At 50.4% G+C, this 15,282-nt stretch overlaps 1 protein-coding gene across 1 annotated transcript; it reads right to left on the bottom strand.

Moving 5' to 3' along the window:
- Positions 1 to 406: 406 nt before the first annotated feature.
- On the bottom strand, positions 407 to 5,369 carry TLX3 (T cell leukemia homeobox 3). Its single transcript, XM_077824960.1, has 3 exons — positions 4,955 to 5,369; positions 3,483 to 3,726; positions 407 to 617 (listed from the first exon to the last, which is right to left on the bottom strand). The coding sequence occupies exons 1-3, from the start codon at positions 5,367 to 5,369 to the stop codon at positions 407 to 409; spliced, it is 870 nt and encodes a 289-aa protein (XP_077681086.1).
- Between the last annotated feature and the right edge of the window lie 9,913 nt (positions 5,370 to 15,282).

The following is a 15,282-nucleotide window of genomic DNA, read 5'->3' as shown; positions in this document are numbered from 1 at the left end:
ATGCAAACACTCTCCATGGGTTTGTAAACTCAGGTTCAATCCCTTCCGCAAGTTCACTGATTTTGGGGGCACCAGCGATCTCTCCGGAAGCCCTTTGTCCAAGTTTCCGTCTGACAAGCCCAGGACCCCGTCTTAAAGGAGAAGCGCGTTCACAAAAACATCCCGCAGAGCGATCTAGCTCGAAAGCCACCATCTCGCAGACCACTTGCGGCAGGCGAGAGGCTGCGGACGGGGACCAGTTCCGTTTGGGGGTCCTGCCGCCCGAAGCTGGCCTCGGCCCACCCTTTGTAGAGACCAGTCATTTCGCTGGAGCAAACTGTCTGCCACTCTGCTTCGTGCCCGGCTTAGGTCATGCAGGGAGAGGTGGGGGAGGCGCTGTCTGTCCACCCGCCCCGACCCCAAGTCTTTACACGAGCGAGGTAACAGGTGGGATCTTGGCGTTCTCCTCTTCCCAGGGTTGGAGGTTCTGCAGCGCAAAGAGCGAGGAGTTGTGTAGACAGAGGGGGTCGGGCTGGATTGAATCGTTCAAGGATTTCTGGAAAGCGTCGTGCTGGAGTTGGAGCATCAGCCTGCTCGCCTGTTGCCTCTCCGCTTCCCTTTCCTCGGCGGTCTGTCTCCTAAACACACACAACACAGATCAGTTCAGCAGCCCGCAGCTGGCACCCCCCTTCCTGGCTGCCACGCGTCTTTGTTTCTCACCAGCCCGGCTCTGCCTCGGGTACCGCGGGGACAGGAGGCCTGGGGTCTGGCCTGGGAGCCCTGTCTGAATGACTGGGGACTGGGAGGGGATATTTCTTTTCCCGGGAAGGGTGTTTGTTGTCCGCCGTCCCCCTTTTCTGATCCCCCTTCCCCAGATCTTGGGGCTGGGAGGCGGGTTTCTGAGAGTCAGGCCGGGATCAAACCAAAACGCGCTCACTCGGCATTGTGCAAACACAGAGCCGGTTATTTACGCAGCGCCCCAAACAGGGTGCCCGGTTCTTGGCAGCGCCCAGGCCTGGACGGATCGCCCCCCCCGGCATCTCAGCCTGGGTTGCTGAGCCCCACTCCCCCCATAGGCCAGCCCTGCAGCACCCGCCGGCCCCAAACCACGGCGCGGGGGCTCCCTTGTGCTGCGGCGAGATGTTTGGGGCGCACTGCAGCGTCTGCCTCAGGGCCCTGCCCAGGATGGGACCGACCGCTGGCCCCAGCAGCCTAGGCCCCTCTCGATCCTGCCCCCAACACAACTGCAGCGCAACCCGGACCCTGCCCGGGAATCGGCTCCGTGCCGGCCGCGCGCACTTTGGAGGCGTGTGTAACGAGACCGCACACCTGTGTCTGTTCAGGTTATACACACACCAGGTCTCCCCCACACACCCCATATGTAGATACAGAGACGTATTCTTCTTGCTTAACGCCTGCGTCTCCAACAAGTTGTTCTAACATCTGCCCTGCAGCTGCAGAAGGGGAACCTCCGATTTACATGGCGTTAGCCCGGACAAAAGAACCGGCGCTGTGTCTGTGCTCCCAGAGACATGACAAAGGGCCCTGCAGCCTCTGTGCCCGGGAAAAACCCTCAGTTAATGCTACTGCTAAATAGCACGAGTGCCCTCCATTCTGACATCCCAGTGCCTGCCCAGCGTATTTATCAGTCTATTGGGTTTGTGTGCAAAGTGTTGAGATGACATTTCAAAGGTAATTGGCTCATTACGGCTTTTTCGTGCCACTAATACATATGTCTGAATGTCTCGCTGGGTTTATGGCATTATTATCGATACTCTTCGGTAATTACAATAATTGCTGCAAGGCTTGACATTTCCTTAAATCCGACCGCAATCCCTTAAAAATATCGGAAATCCAGTTATAAGAAACCAATAATTTTGTAAGCAATATTATATATAGTGGCTAACACTATTAGCTGCTAATACCGGTGATCGTACTGTGAAAGTCAATTGCTCTAATTCAGGATGTTTCATACTAACATGCAAGAGAAAGGGCTGTACTTCGGGAATTTATTTCCATTTTAAACAGCTAAAAATATCCCGAACACAGCCCCGTCCTTTACACCAGAAAACTAACACATAGTCTTTGAAATAATATTTCAGTAGAATTGCGCACGAAGATTATTGGAGGAAGATTATCGGAGGAATCGAATTAGAGACACAGGGTATTTCCGAAAGTTATTTTAGACGGCCGATAATCACACCAAATCCCATATTTTCTACATGTTGAAAAGAAAGGAGGCAAGCCAATTAGCAAACATAGGATGCACAATGCTCCCTCGCCTTGAATGTTCTATTTTCTATTTTTCAGACCAGCCGCGAATGGATAAAAAGTGCAGTAATGTTTTCTGAGGAAATCATTTAAAACAACCACTTTCCTGCCGTGCAGATTTCCAGTGAAATGTTGCTGGTTTAAAATCTCAATTAAAAGGGTTGTTCGCCTATACTTCATCCTGGAGAGAGGGGGAAAAGGGGACCAAAACAGATTTTAGCTCGTTTTTCTTGGCCCTTCTGTAATCAAGACAAAGCAAGTGACATTTTTACAGATAATTTTACTGCTACGAATTACATTCGTCAATTTTTAATATAAAGAAACGGAAAATCAGGGTATGGAGCCACTTTCTAGATGTTTACGTTCATATAGTCTTAAGAACGGGACGAAGAACAACGCTGTTTAATTCGTTTAGGGGCGGGCTAATAATATGTCCTGCTTTGGTTTAGCGAAATGTCACATATTTTAAAACAGCCTGACTCCAAATCCGCCGCGCCAGGGAGGCCCGGCAATTTCTACAATCCAGACAGCTGGTTTCTTCGGTATTAACTCGTTTTGGGACGAAGTTGAAGAGCAAAATATCCTTTCTTTATGCAATGCCTTTCCCTGCGTCTAATACTAAAGGTTCGCCCTTTTAGCAGGTGTAGCGGTGACAGCGCTCCTCCCTGCCTGCAGATCGACCAACTTTGAGGTCTTCCTTTGCCACGCGGCATGGCACAAAAGTGGAGACACACCTCGCCGGGGGTCCATTTCTACCCCTCTGTTAGCTGTTAAGGATCTGCCCGATTCCCCGGAGGAAGGCCCGCCCGGACCCTGGCAGCTACTGCGGGAAAGGTGGAGCTTTCGCTTTGCAAGGAGCAAACGGACAGAGTTACACAGAGCAGAACCGGGGCTCGGTGGGGAGCGGCCGCACCTGAGCCTGGGGCCAGGAGTCGGAGATAGAAACACTGCTGCCCTCCATGTAAATGAGGCGGGCAGGAAAGGGACCGAGGGGGAAAGAGGCAGCCAGGGACTGGGGAGATGGGAGCGGGCGGAGGGGGGACGTGGGGAGGGGAGAGGGGTTAATTGGGAGCGGGCAGGTCGGGAGAGGACCGCAGGAAGGGTAAGTCAGGGGCAATAAGAAGAGGGCGCAGGAGTTGCATGGGGGGGAGCCAGGAACAGAAGCCCAGAGGAAGGGGGCCCTGGAGGGCAGGGGTCCCGGGAGGGAGCTGCCCAGCTAGGCCCGGACTCACCGCCACTTGGTCCGCCTGTTCTGGAACCAGGTCTTGACCTGCGCGTCCGTCATCTTGAGGGACTTGGCGAGCGCCGCCCTCTCGGCCGAGGCCAGGTACTTCTGCCGGTGGAAGCGCTTCTCCAGCTCGCAGATCTGCACCCGGGAGAAGGAGGTGCGCGGCTTCTTGCGCTTGGGCGGGGTGCGGTTCTGGTAGGGGTGCCCGATCCGCCGGGTGACGGTGAAGGGGGTGAGCGCGGCCGCCGCTGCCCGGGGGACAAACAGAACCGCAGGTGAGAGCCCAGCACCCCCAGCCGGTCCAGCCCTGTGGCCCCAGGCCTGCAGCTGGCGCAGCACCTGGGCGCAGGGCCGGCGGCTCCCTCCCAGCAATCGCCATAGAGCCAGAGTCCTGCTGAGGCTTCAGGGCCTGGTTGGGATCGGCAGCCCAGGAGCAGCGCACAGGGCACGGCCCTGAGCAGGGAGAGCAGAGCTCCCAGGACCCGGGAGGAACCAGGATTTGGGTTCTTATTGTATTAACGGGGGCGGGGGTTTGCATGGGCTTCCCATCCCCAGGGGTATGGAGCACATCCCTCTTCATTTTAATGTCGGGTTTTAGTCTTTTCTCTCTCCTCTTTCCCAAAAACAAAACCAGAATTTCTCCAGGGGGGAGGGGACATCCTTGCCAATGCTTTGCTGTAAGTACTACACTTTATTTATTTCTCTCCCCTCGTCCGTCCGTCCCCCCATCACTTCATCCTCCACAGATACAGTTGCCAAAGCTGCAAGAAGATGCGCAATGGTCAGAGCACTTGCTGCAGATTATATTCTGTATCTGGCGCTCAGTTTCCCCACTTCTCTCTCTCTTTAAAATCGAATCCTCTTTATTTACACCCGTTTAAATGCTAATCGCCGTTATTATCATTCAAGGTTTAGATTCTTCAGGACACACTCCCTAATCGGATTATGGACGGGGATTACTGGAGTGCCTCCACTCCATTTCCACCCCTCTTTGATTGTGATTAGAAACGATATCTGGGCAATTGGATTTTCTGAATGGAAATTTCAGGGCGATCCAGAATCGGCTGCAATTTCTGTTCTGCCAGCAGCGATACGGGAATAACTAAAGCACAGTTCCCGTGTGTTTTGTCTGTCCTTGCTGCGTCTGCTGGGCACACAATCCATACACGGTTGTTCGTCAGTTAGTGCAAGGGTAATGCAATCGTTACAGTGGGCACAAAAACTGGAACCAAAATGTATTTCTCTTAATTAGTCGGTTCAAGGTAATGCTTCCTCCCCTCGCCCGAAAGAAGTAACCCCCTATTTTAAAAAGCTTTCCTGTCCTGCGCCAGGTGCAGTAACAGATGCGGGGGCTCTAAAAGCCTGGAAAGGGAAAACCCTGACACGTTTTTATGCTGTTTTAGTGCAGTTTGACTGTAGCAGAAAACTTCTTGGTAAAACAGGACTCTCAGGGTCATGTTAAAAATCAGCCCTTACCTGTGAATCTGTCCTTTACGAATCTCCTGCTGCTCTCCATCCAAGGGAAGTTGAGGCTGCCAAGGCTGGGTACAGCTGGCATAGCTGGGATGGCACTAGAAATTGGAGGTGGCACAGCCCCAGGGATGGGTCTGTGAGCTGGCACCCTGATCACTCCAGCTGGAGCCAAGCTCAGATTCACACTGTAAGATCCAGAGTCTTCAAAAGGCGCCCCGATGCCAGGGAAGGAAGCTGGAAGGGAAGGATAAGGGGCACTTGTTCTGCTCACAGGGCTTCCCAGGTAATTTGTGTTGTCTGATCCTCGGGGGGCAGGCTGGGAAGAGTTTTCCTGATCAGAACTATTTAAAATCTGATCAATTCCAAAGCTGATGGGTTCGTGTTGATGCTGGGTCTGTGTGTTCGTTGGCTGATCCATCCTTGGTGAATAGAAATATTGGCTCAAAACTGTATGAATTCCCCTATAAAACGCTCGCTTTCCTTTACAGTAGATCCATGTAGGTCCTGGTGTATGTCAGACTGAAACTTTGCCAAGAGTGGTCCAGCCCGACAGGCTCTGTGTCATCTTTTTTGAACCAAACCTTGAGTTTCTGCTTCTAATTTCTGTCCTGCAGCTGCCATTGGACGCAATAAACAAGCCTCTCTCCTCCCATTGGCTCCCGAATTTCAATAAAGGCCTAATTCATTGAAATAGGAGCTTAGGGACTGTTCCAAGGTGACATCATTTTAACAAACGAACAATAGGTCAAATTTATTAGCTAAGATAATGTGCGGCGGATATTACAATAGCATCTGCGATTGTTGTCCTTAGAAATTAGCGATTTGAAATTTAACAAAGCTTTGCAATTACGAGGCATTCCCCTCTCCCCTTGTTTATTACCTAACATGCTAGTTGTACAGAATTCCAGGATGCGAATGACAAAACTGCCTCTCCCCCTGGATGGATTAATTTAGAATGTAATGCAACTCTTTCCTATTGTTTCTGTTTATAAATATTATGCAGTGTGAAAACACCTTACTGAGGCGCAGAGAAGAGTTTTGCTGGGTGTTTACCTGCTCATCGGCTCTCCTTATGGTGCTAGTAGGACATGAGCTATTTAAAAAAAAAAAGGCAAAGGGGGAAAATAATGGGCTCCTGGGGTTTGAAGCCCAGAGTTTGGTCCCCTTTCCTCCCACATTTTCCTCTTTGGTGCTTTTTAATGCTCAGTGTATTAAGCACCACTTCAGGGGACACTCCTGAAATCTTACCCCGTTGCAATTTAGCTGAAGGAAAGGCACATGCTCGCCTTCCCCCCCGGATTCGTTATGAGGGGTCATTAAACATATGCCCGTAGAACGCTGCCTTTTTGGAACTACGCTTACCCGTTGGAAAGAGAGCGAGAGAGGGCTCAGACCTGGACTTGAGTTCGTGTAGATTGCAAACCCCACGGGTGAGCGCGGCTCAGAGGAGAAACACAGCCCCCTAGGAATCTTGGTTTGAAAGGGGTTTTTGCAAACTGTGAATTTAGTTTAAATTTACCTCTGGACGGGAGGGGAATCCAATTCAGGAATTAAATGGGAAACATTTCTCCCTGTTTATTAACTGTATTTTGTGTGTGTTTACACTGCGCCTAGTTAATGACTATAGGCCTCCGGCTTTCCCGCAATGTTTGTGTTTTTACAAATTCCAAACGTACTTATTTTAGTTCAATAGCCTATTTCTCTCTCCGTTTGACCGGCCGGCCCAATATTTGCGTGGGGCAGCCTCTCTTGTAGATAAAATGAAAGACGCGGGGGAGGGGAACAATGAGAAATACACAGATTCCGTTTTGGATTAATTTACGTCAACAAACTTATTGCCGTACACGACTGTTAAGTGAGTTTGTAGACGCTCCCTAACGTCCAAATTGGACTAAAGGCGTTAAAAATTAAATAACGTTCAAATGCATTTACTTAGTTTCTCTTTTATAAAGGGAAATGAAAACAGGGAATAGAATTTTCCTTTTAATAGCATGTAATAGTATTTGATCAGCACCTGTTAGGGCTGATGTTGTGATTTCAGAAAGCAGCGACAAGGAGAGAGTTTATTAGTTTTTAAAGCTTAGGATTCAATTACCGCAACACACTGAATAATTTAAATGGCAGCAGTAAATGCAAACAGACCTGTGGAGTTATCGGACTTATTGCACCGAAACGCTGAAGAATAGGGGGGCAAGAAAGGAAAATAAATTAAAAGCAGGGCTGTAACCAACCAAAGACACACAAAAATCCTCCGCCAATATTTGTTTCCTAAACTATATCCCAACTGATCAATTTTGCTCAGTGACAAGGTTGGAGGATTTCCCCACATCTCATGATCCTAATACGTAGAGCTTAAAAAACAAAACAAAACAAACTCCCTATTTTATTGTAGGGGTATTTTGTATTCATTTTTTCCGTTTCAAATCTTGGGGGGGGGGGTTGTTGGTTTGTTTGTTTGTTGTTGTTGTTGTTTTTTTTTTTTTTTGGTTTGTTTCTGTTTTGAAGTCACAATTTATTCAAGGATAGGGAAAAATAGCCCAATGCATTTTCCCTCACAGTGATACTTAAACGATTATTAAAGACTCTTTCCAACTTCAAGAAATGCATCGAAGCAAAGGGAATCTTAATGCATGGATTTATGTACAGCACGGAGGACAGTGTGATGCCATTGGGTCTTCCTGAAAGAAAATTAGAGGACGCCTGTTTTATTGCTAACATGGACAGTTAAATCTCACCGGCTGTTTCTAAATCCAGGACAGTAAAAAGTGCTATTTGGTGTATTAGTGGCTGTCAGGAATTATCCGTGAGCTGTGTCTGTTTCTCTCCCCTCACCCTATACAAAGATCCCCATCCCGATAGAATTCAATTCCAAGACCATTTGTAAGCAACTGCCGTGGAAGGTTTGGACTAAAGTGAGACATATACAGAGAGAAATACACACACACAAATAACGCTTTCTTTCTTTCTTCTTCTTCTTCTTCTTCCTGGCAGTCCATTGATCGCACCGAAAATATCATAAAGCGGCTGCCCAGGAGACTCCCACGCAACCAAACAGATGTTAATTTCCAGGAATGGGGAACTTTAAAAGCAGAAGCTCTTAATAATATGATAGTTTGTTAATTTCTGGTGGATTTACGTGTCGATGTAAGCTCCAAATAAATATCAAAGGGGAAGCTCAGGAGGAGTTGGAAAGAAGAGCGACTAGCCATTATAAACTCTCTTTTCACTGGTATCGCCTTTAAGAAATATCCAGGTGCACCGGTGAGGTGGCAGGGTACAAAATCACTACCTGCTTCTAAAGGCGCTGGCAAAATCAATCAAGGAACCAGATCCCTATTAACTAACTTCGAATGATCGATGCTCAGGATCAGTTAGCAGGAAAATACGGGGTGTGAGGGAACCTCCAGATACATGGAGGTGCAATTGATAATGTGAGGTGCAATTGAGATTGGATTATTTTAGCTCATAGACATGGATATTTCCCCCCTCTGGAGCTAGCTACACTACAGTAGATCCAGACAGATTTAAATAGGCGCCAGGTGCAGGTAAAATCACGGATCCAGGTGAATTTCGAAATCATCTCCACGCTGGACAACAGTCCCCGCTGCTGCCAGCCCACGTCACTTTGGCTCAGCTTGCTGGATTTCCGAACGAACTTTTTTGAACTGAACTATTGAATATTTTAATGGCCCATTAGCGTTGACTCCGAAAATGCTCAAATCCGGGGCAGGGGGAGATAAAGTAGAGATTTATCATGGAAGCCGACACAAGCCGATTGCAAAGCAGTTGTTTGACATTGAGAGGACTTATCAATTAAGGAGACGCATCTTTCTGGCTGGCCAAGTTAAGAGGCAGCCGAGATGGCATCTGAAGGGTATTTCTTTCACTGCTAATCCGATTAAGGGGAAAATAGCCCCACCGTCTTGGATTCATCTCATTCCCCAGGAGCCTGGCTGCTTGGAGGCTTTTACGACGACATAAATATGACTATTAAATATTCTTTTCCCCAACCTAACCAGCCCCGGCCATGGGCTGAAACAGGAGGGCAGGGGAGAGCGGTGCCCTCGCAGCACGTGCGGCGAGAGCAGAAATCGGGGTTGAAAAGTGGCACCGCAGTGAACAGTTTGTCTAAAAAATAAAACCGAGAGGGGCGACGGCGGCTGCAGGCGAGCAGCCGGGCCCCCGCACTTAGCCATGGGGGAGCAAGAGGGGTGCATGGCAAACGGGGCTGACTCCGGCCTCCCGAGCTGCACCGGCCTGGTAATTCTGGGAGGCGGAGAGGAGCCTAATTGGATTTTTTTCCACTTGCTCTCGCGTGTCTAAGCTGACTGATCATTAGTTTGAGTTTCTATAGAGTGGAGCTAATTGGATTTGCAGGCTACCAGCAAGCTGGGATGCCAGCTTTCAGGAAGGAGCCTCCCAGCCGGGAAGAGGCAGAGGAGGGAAACTTACCCCTAGTAGCCTTGCCCCAGGCATCACTTCTCTGAACCCCGCTTTCAGTCCAACCCTCCCAGCCTGCCTTTGAATGGCAAGGGAGGATTTAAACACACACACACACACGAAACAGAAGAGGGCTAAATAAATAAAATGACACCCAGTCCTGAATCAGGGCAGGCTTTGTTAGAGAAAATTGCGGCTTGATCTGCATAATGGGAGCTCTGGATGCCCAAGGCTATCTTTTTATTGCATGTGTGTCTGCTGTTATCAATTTTGTGAACGATTTCACAGGGAGCCTGGCAGACTTGAGCTGGAATAATATGCAAAGATGAGCTTTGAATAATGAATGATGTGCTTTTAAACCAATTCCGAAGTGTCTGTGATAGTACAATATGAAAAGGGCTGGTAAGTAATAGTGTATTTAAAAGGCGCTAGTATGTTTTTATTACTATATTTAAAAAGATATCTATATTATTTTTGTGAAATGGATAATCTATCACAGAGTCTTTGATAATCAGCTAAACAATACATTTTTCTTTGGGAAAACTCTCCTAGTTTTACACAGTTAAATATACACTATCAGCATACAGCTTCCTAACGCGTGGCTACCTTATTAAATATTAACTCTATTTTAATATTAGCTTTTAAATTTAATATGTTGACGTTCTGTACTTTTACTTTAATTATGTTTTATAATGAATAACCTTGGACGTATGGATTCCTTAAATGCTGCTCTCCCATAGTCGATTTGCTGCTTTTCTTTTTTGTAGGTGTGTCTATGTGCAAACAAAATTATACCTACAAAACGATATGCATATCAAATTGTGTGATGGTAATATTTTGTAAATAAATATATCCTCTTAGATTTTTTAATTTAAAAATATTCCTCAGTGTGTGTGGTGTATATATGTGTGTGTGTGTGTATAAAATGTGTATACACCCACACCTATATATTTAAAAAAACCCACTACATATTTTGTCTTTGTCAATGTCTACTGTAATCGATCTAATCTGATCTAACCCATCTATCAATTTTTAAATAAAAAAGCGAAGTGGGCCTATTTATTTACAAAAGCCAAACCAGCTCTTTAACTATTTTTTGTCGCCAAGTTTTCAAACCCCAGTTTTAGACTAGCTCAAAAGTTGCCCGTGGCTTTGCGTGTGTCAGTCATCGGCCTATGCTTTGGAGACACGTGAGGGACCCAGGGCCAGCTCACCTATGAAATCCAGACGGTCATCTCCGAGCAGTCGCTGCTGGGTGCGCTTGGTGGCCTGTGACACGCGGCTCAGGCGAGCTGGTCCGCTGGCCCCTTCGGGCCTGGGGCTCTATGCTGCCGCGGGGCTAGTTCATGTCTCCCTTGGGGAAGCAAATTCAGGGCTGTAAGAGGAGAGGGGGGCAATAAAGCTAGCGAGGAAAAGCCCATTCACCTCAGCTCTGCGGGGTGTAAGGGGATGACAACTGTAGCCAGCCAGCCGAGCTGCACCCCCAGGGCGCTGTCACCCCCGAGTGCTGTCTGGAGCCCACAGCCTGGTCACTTCTGCCAGGGGTTGGGGCCAGGTTTGGGGCTGGGAAGCTGCAAGTGCTGGGGGAGGCAGCATTGCCCGGGCCCTGCTACGGGCACCGTGAATACAAAGCTGTGGGGACCGTCCCGGCGCCCCAGGGCCGCCTCCCTCAGTGAGTGCGAGGGAGCTTTAGGCTGGCCGAGCAGGGGCCCGGCAGGCGCAGGGGCCGGGCAGGCGCAGGGGCTGATCCCACCGCCGCTGGCCAGGGGCGCGGTCCCAGCACACCCGGTGCCCTGCTTTGCCAGGCCGCTGCTGGGCCCGAGCCAGCTACCCGGGCCGCTCACGCAGCCCAGCCGGGGCAAGGCCCGAGCCTGCCCCCAGGCAAAACTCCTCGGAACTGCAACTGCCATTGCGGGATCGGGCCCAGTTCTCCACTGCCCCCAGTGCCGCGCCAAGCCCCGGGCAGGCTGCAGGGGTGCGCTCAAGGGACGAAGGCAAGAAGCCAGAGCGCCCGGGGTCTCCCCAGCGGGCGCTTCCCCGCTACACCTGCCACTGGCAAGCCGCTGCAAGGGAAACTTTCTGCTTCCTTTCTCTGGAGGCTACCTGCGAAACGCCGACCAGGCCGCCGAGCCTGGCAGGGCCTGAGCCGCTCTCCTGCGAGCGGCGGGGGAGGGGAGAGACTGCACCAGTAAATACACGGATCGTAAAAAAGGATCTTAAACGTGCCCCCGACTCAGGGACAGAGACAGCTGGAGCCAACGGGGGAGCCTGGCACTGAGCGCAGGGGGCCTGGGGTCAGGCCGATACCTTGGGGGTTGGGGGGCAGACACTGTTCCCCGTGCTAAGCTGGGCACGCTGCTGCCGCTGGCCTAGGAGAGCCAGGCAAATGTCTGGCATGTCCCTTGGCCAAAGTGCGGCTGGGCCGTGGGTTGGGGCCCAGGGTTAGACATGCCTCTTGCAGGCAGTGGGGCTGGGAGCCCGCTGGCCGGCCGGGGGACAATAGCTCCAGAGGCCCGGGGCGCACCATCGTTTTAGCAACTTCCAGCCATTATTTCCGAGGAAAAAAAAATGCATCCAACCGACTGCGGTGTGGCCCCAGGGCGCTGGCTCACCCCAGCGTCGGAGCCTGGCCCTGGGGAGCGCACCGAGCACATGCCCTGGGACCCGGGCCCTGTCCCGGCGGCTGAGTTGAGCTGAAGTGAGTTTTTCGGCGGACTCCTCTGGCTGGGTCTAGTTTGCAATTCTCTCTCTTGCCCAGCCCCGCTGTAAAAGGGTTTCTCCGGCTGGTGCCCGGGAACGCGGGTCCCACTCGTGTCCACATCGGCCTCTGCCCCCCTCTTGCCACAGCCATCGCCCCTAGAAGTCGGCCGGCGACGGGAGAACGTTACCCCTTTGCTCGCTCCGACCCGAGCCTTCCTGCGCCCCCGCTTTGCGTTAGCATGAGCCCCCCCAACCCTGCTCTGGGCTGTGGGCAGGGCAGCCCGCTCCGCCAGCCAGCAACGCAGGGAGTTTAGCCAGGGTACAGCCCCCCCGCCCACTTCCCCTTGCAACTGCTCTGTGTTTGGTTTTCATTCCTTCGGCTCCAGGTAATTCATCTCAGCAAACGCCTCACGCTCCTCGTTTCACAGAGAAACTCAAGTGCCAAAAGACACGGCCCCGGGCCACCCGATTCCGTGCTCGACTAACACCTTTGGAAAGCAACCACCGGCCTCACTGCGCGTCTCTGTCTTTAACCAGCGGAGTAGCGGGGCTGTGGAGGGAAGGGCGGGTTAACAGGTGACCTTAACTACAGTCAAGGGGCAGGGAACACGCACAGATGACCTGAAAATCCAGACTGGCCTGTAGCCAGCCTGAGGCATTGTCGTAACTGTTCGATCCACTTGGAAGCTAGCAGTTCTTGCGTTGGGACCAAACATTTCCTGCCTCTTCGGCTGCGAATTGTTTTCGAGAAATGTAAAAAGGAACGAATCCGTTTTGTAGCCCCCGAACCAAGAGGGCTATATGCGCCCATGCAGACCTTACATCGAAAGGCCATTCGCACGTGCAGCTATTTCGACATCGTTTGTTCTTTGCTTTCCGACGATTAGGTGTTCGAGCGGCGGGGGAGCTGGTTTTGGTTTTGTACTTCGGATTATAAACCTTCATTACGTCCTTTCTCGGGGAATTAATTAGCGAGACAGACTTTTCCACGGCTAAAATATACAGAAGCTAGAAGACATTGGTTGCTTCCGCTGGGGAGAACAACAGATAATGCCCCAGGTTCGTACAAATGCGCGGCGCTTACAAACGAACAACAAGCGACACCTTTTAAAAAAAATCGCGAGCCCCCTTCCCCCTGACACAGAACAAGGTTTCCGTGTTCGCCGGCCCCGTTTTGACCAACATAGAGCTCCGCTCCGCCTGGAAGGTCCTGAACCCGCCAGACGTGCACTGCACATTTCACTGTATTGACTCAAACTATGACTACAGTTATTTTTAGCTATGCAATAAACCAGGAAACCGGTAGGCAGCCCATTAGGGTTATTTCGCTTATTTCTGTACTTCTATTAGACGCATATATTATCCCTCTTTCCTAGCTCCCGAACAGCAGCCAGGCTGACACCCTAGGGCTGGAAATGCCTCTTGCGTCGACACACACGGCCCACCGAAGCACTTTGTGGCGTGGAGTTTAAAACTCGCCGATTACTAAAGGCTTGGAAAGAAATTATCCAGCCAGCCAAAGTCACCCAAATGACACAGCTCTTGTGCTTCATCCAGACCCTGGCCAGCTTCCCCCTTTGAACAAAGAAAACAAACACCCCCGCTCAATCACACACACAAGCTAAGGACGGCAATGGTGAAAGTAAAAAGAAGAGGAGACTTGTGGCACCTTAGAGACTAACAAATTTATTTGAGCATAAGCTTTCGTGGGGTACAGCCCACTTCTTCGGATGCATTCAGTGGTGAAAGTGTAGAAGAAATAGACCAGGCACTGACTGGCAGGCACCTGTCCCCAGTCAATGCCCCCAGTCTCTTTAGTGGGCCCTAAGTCTATGTAAACTGCCATGTGTTAAAAACTCTCTATTTGGTGCCTTTAAGGAAAATGCCAGGACATCAGCACCAGGAAGCACAGAATCATAGAATCAGAGGACTGGAAGGGACCTCCTCCAGAAGTCTTTTAGTCCAGTCCCCTGCACTCTAGGCAGGACTAAGTATTATCTAGACCATCCTGACAGGTGTTTGTCTAACCTGCTTTTAAACATCTCCAATGATGGAGATTCCACAACCTCCCTAGGCAATGTGTTCCAGTGCTTAACCACCCTGACCGTTCGGAAGTTTTTCCTAATGTCCAACCTAAACCTCCCTTACTGCAATTTAAGCCCATTGCTGCTTGTCCGACCCTCAGAGGTTAAGAACAATTTTTCTCCCTCCTCCTTGTAACCTTTTACGTACTTGAAAACTGTTATGTCCCCGCTCAGCCTTCTCTTCTCCAGACTAAACAAACCCAGTTTTTTTTCAATCAATAGGAGGATCCATAAGAGCAGAGGCTTAGCTGTAACTGTGCTGGAGGAGTCTGACAGCCAGGCTGGGGGTGGGTTGCCCTAGTATCACTGTTCCAGGATGGGCCTGAGCCCTTCCGCAGGTGGGAGCAGGGCTCAGGTAAGGCAGCATGTGAAGATGGGCTTCCCTTCTCCTGTGCCCGCCTTCCTCTGGTCATTAGTGCCCCTGCCCACTGAGGGAGCCTGAGCTGCACTGAGACAATAGCACAGTTGTGCAGCTATTTTTAGCTGCTGGGAGGCTGGGTGGTGCCTGCTTTGATCCATGAGCACTTTAATATTTAGACAGATTTATTCCCCCCCCAACGATTGATGTCCCTCCCCACCAGCAATGTCAGTGTGTGTGAAAGAAAGGGAAACTCTGCATGTGTGTGCAAGAGAGACTGTAAGAGACAGTCTGTGTGAGTGACTTCAGACAGACAGAGAGACTGGGTCAGAGAGGGGGCGAAGAACACCTTTCTTGACCATATGCAACATTAAAAAGTGTTATCAAAATGTAAACAATTATACCTGACCCTACATGCTTGCGCACACACAATGGGGGTAACCACAGATACTACAGCGTTGCCATCACCAAGTTCAGCCAAACATTGCTAATGCACCAGGTCAGCTGAAATGAAGCCAGGGTATGAGCCAGCTGAGAAAAGCTGCGTCAACCTGCAGCTGGGCCTTAGTCAGCTCGGGGAGCTTTGCCTCAGCGCATCGTACCCTGCCGCCACTGCTACTCAGTACTTGTGGGATTTCAACACGGACGATTTGGCATGACCCAGTAAAAAATGGGCCAGGGACCACACAGGTCATTTGTGGGTGCTCTCTCTCACCTCCAAAATATATAGGAGCCTGGAGAAAACCAGT

This window comes from Eretmochelys imbricata, chromosome 8 (genome assembly GCF_965152235.1).
Source record: "Eretmochelys imbricata isolate rEreImb1 chromosome 8, rEreImb1.hap1, whole genome shotgun sequence".
NCBI classification, from domain to species: Eukaryota; Metazoa; Chordata; order Testudines; family Cheloniidae; genus Eretmochelys; species Eretmochelys imbricata.
The sequence above is the reverse complement of the archived record's forward strand: the minus strand, read 5'-3'. Positions and strand labels throughout refer to the sequence as shown.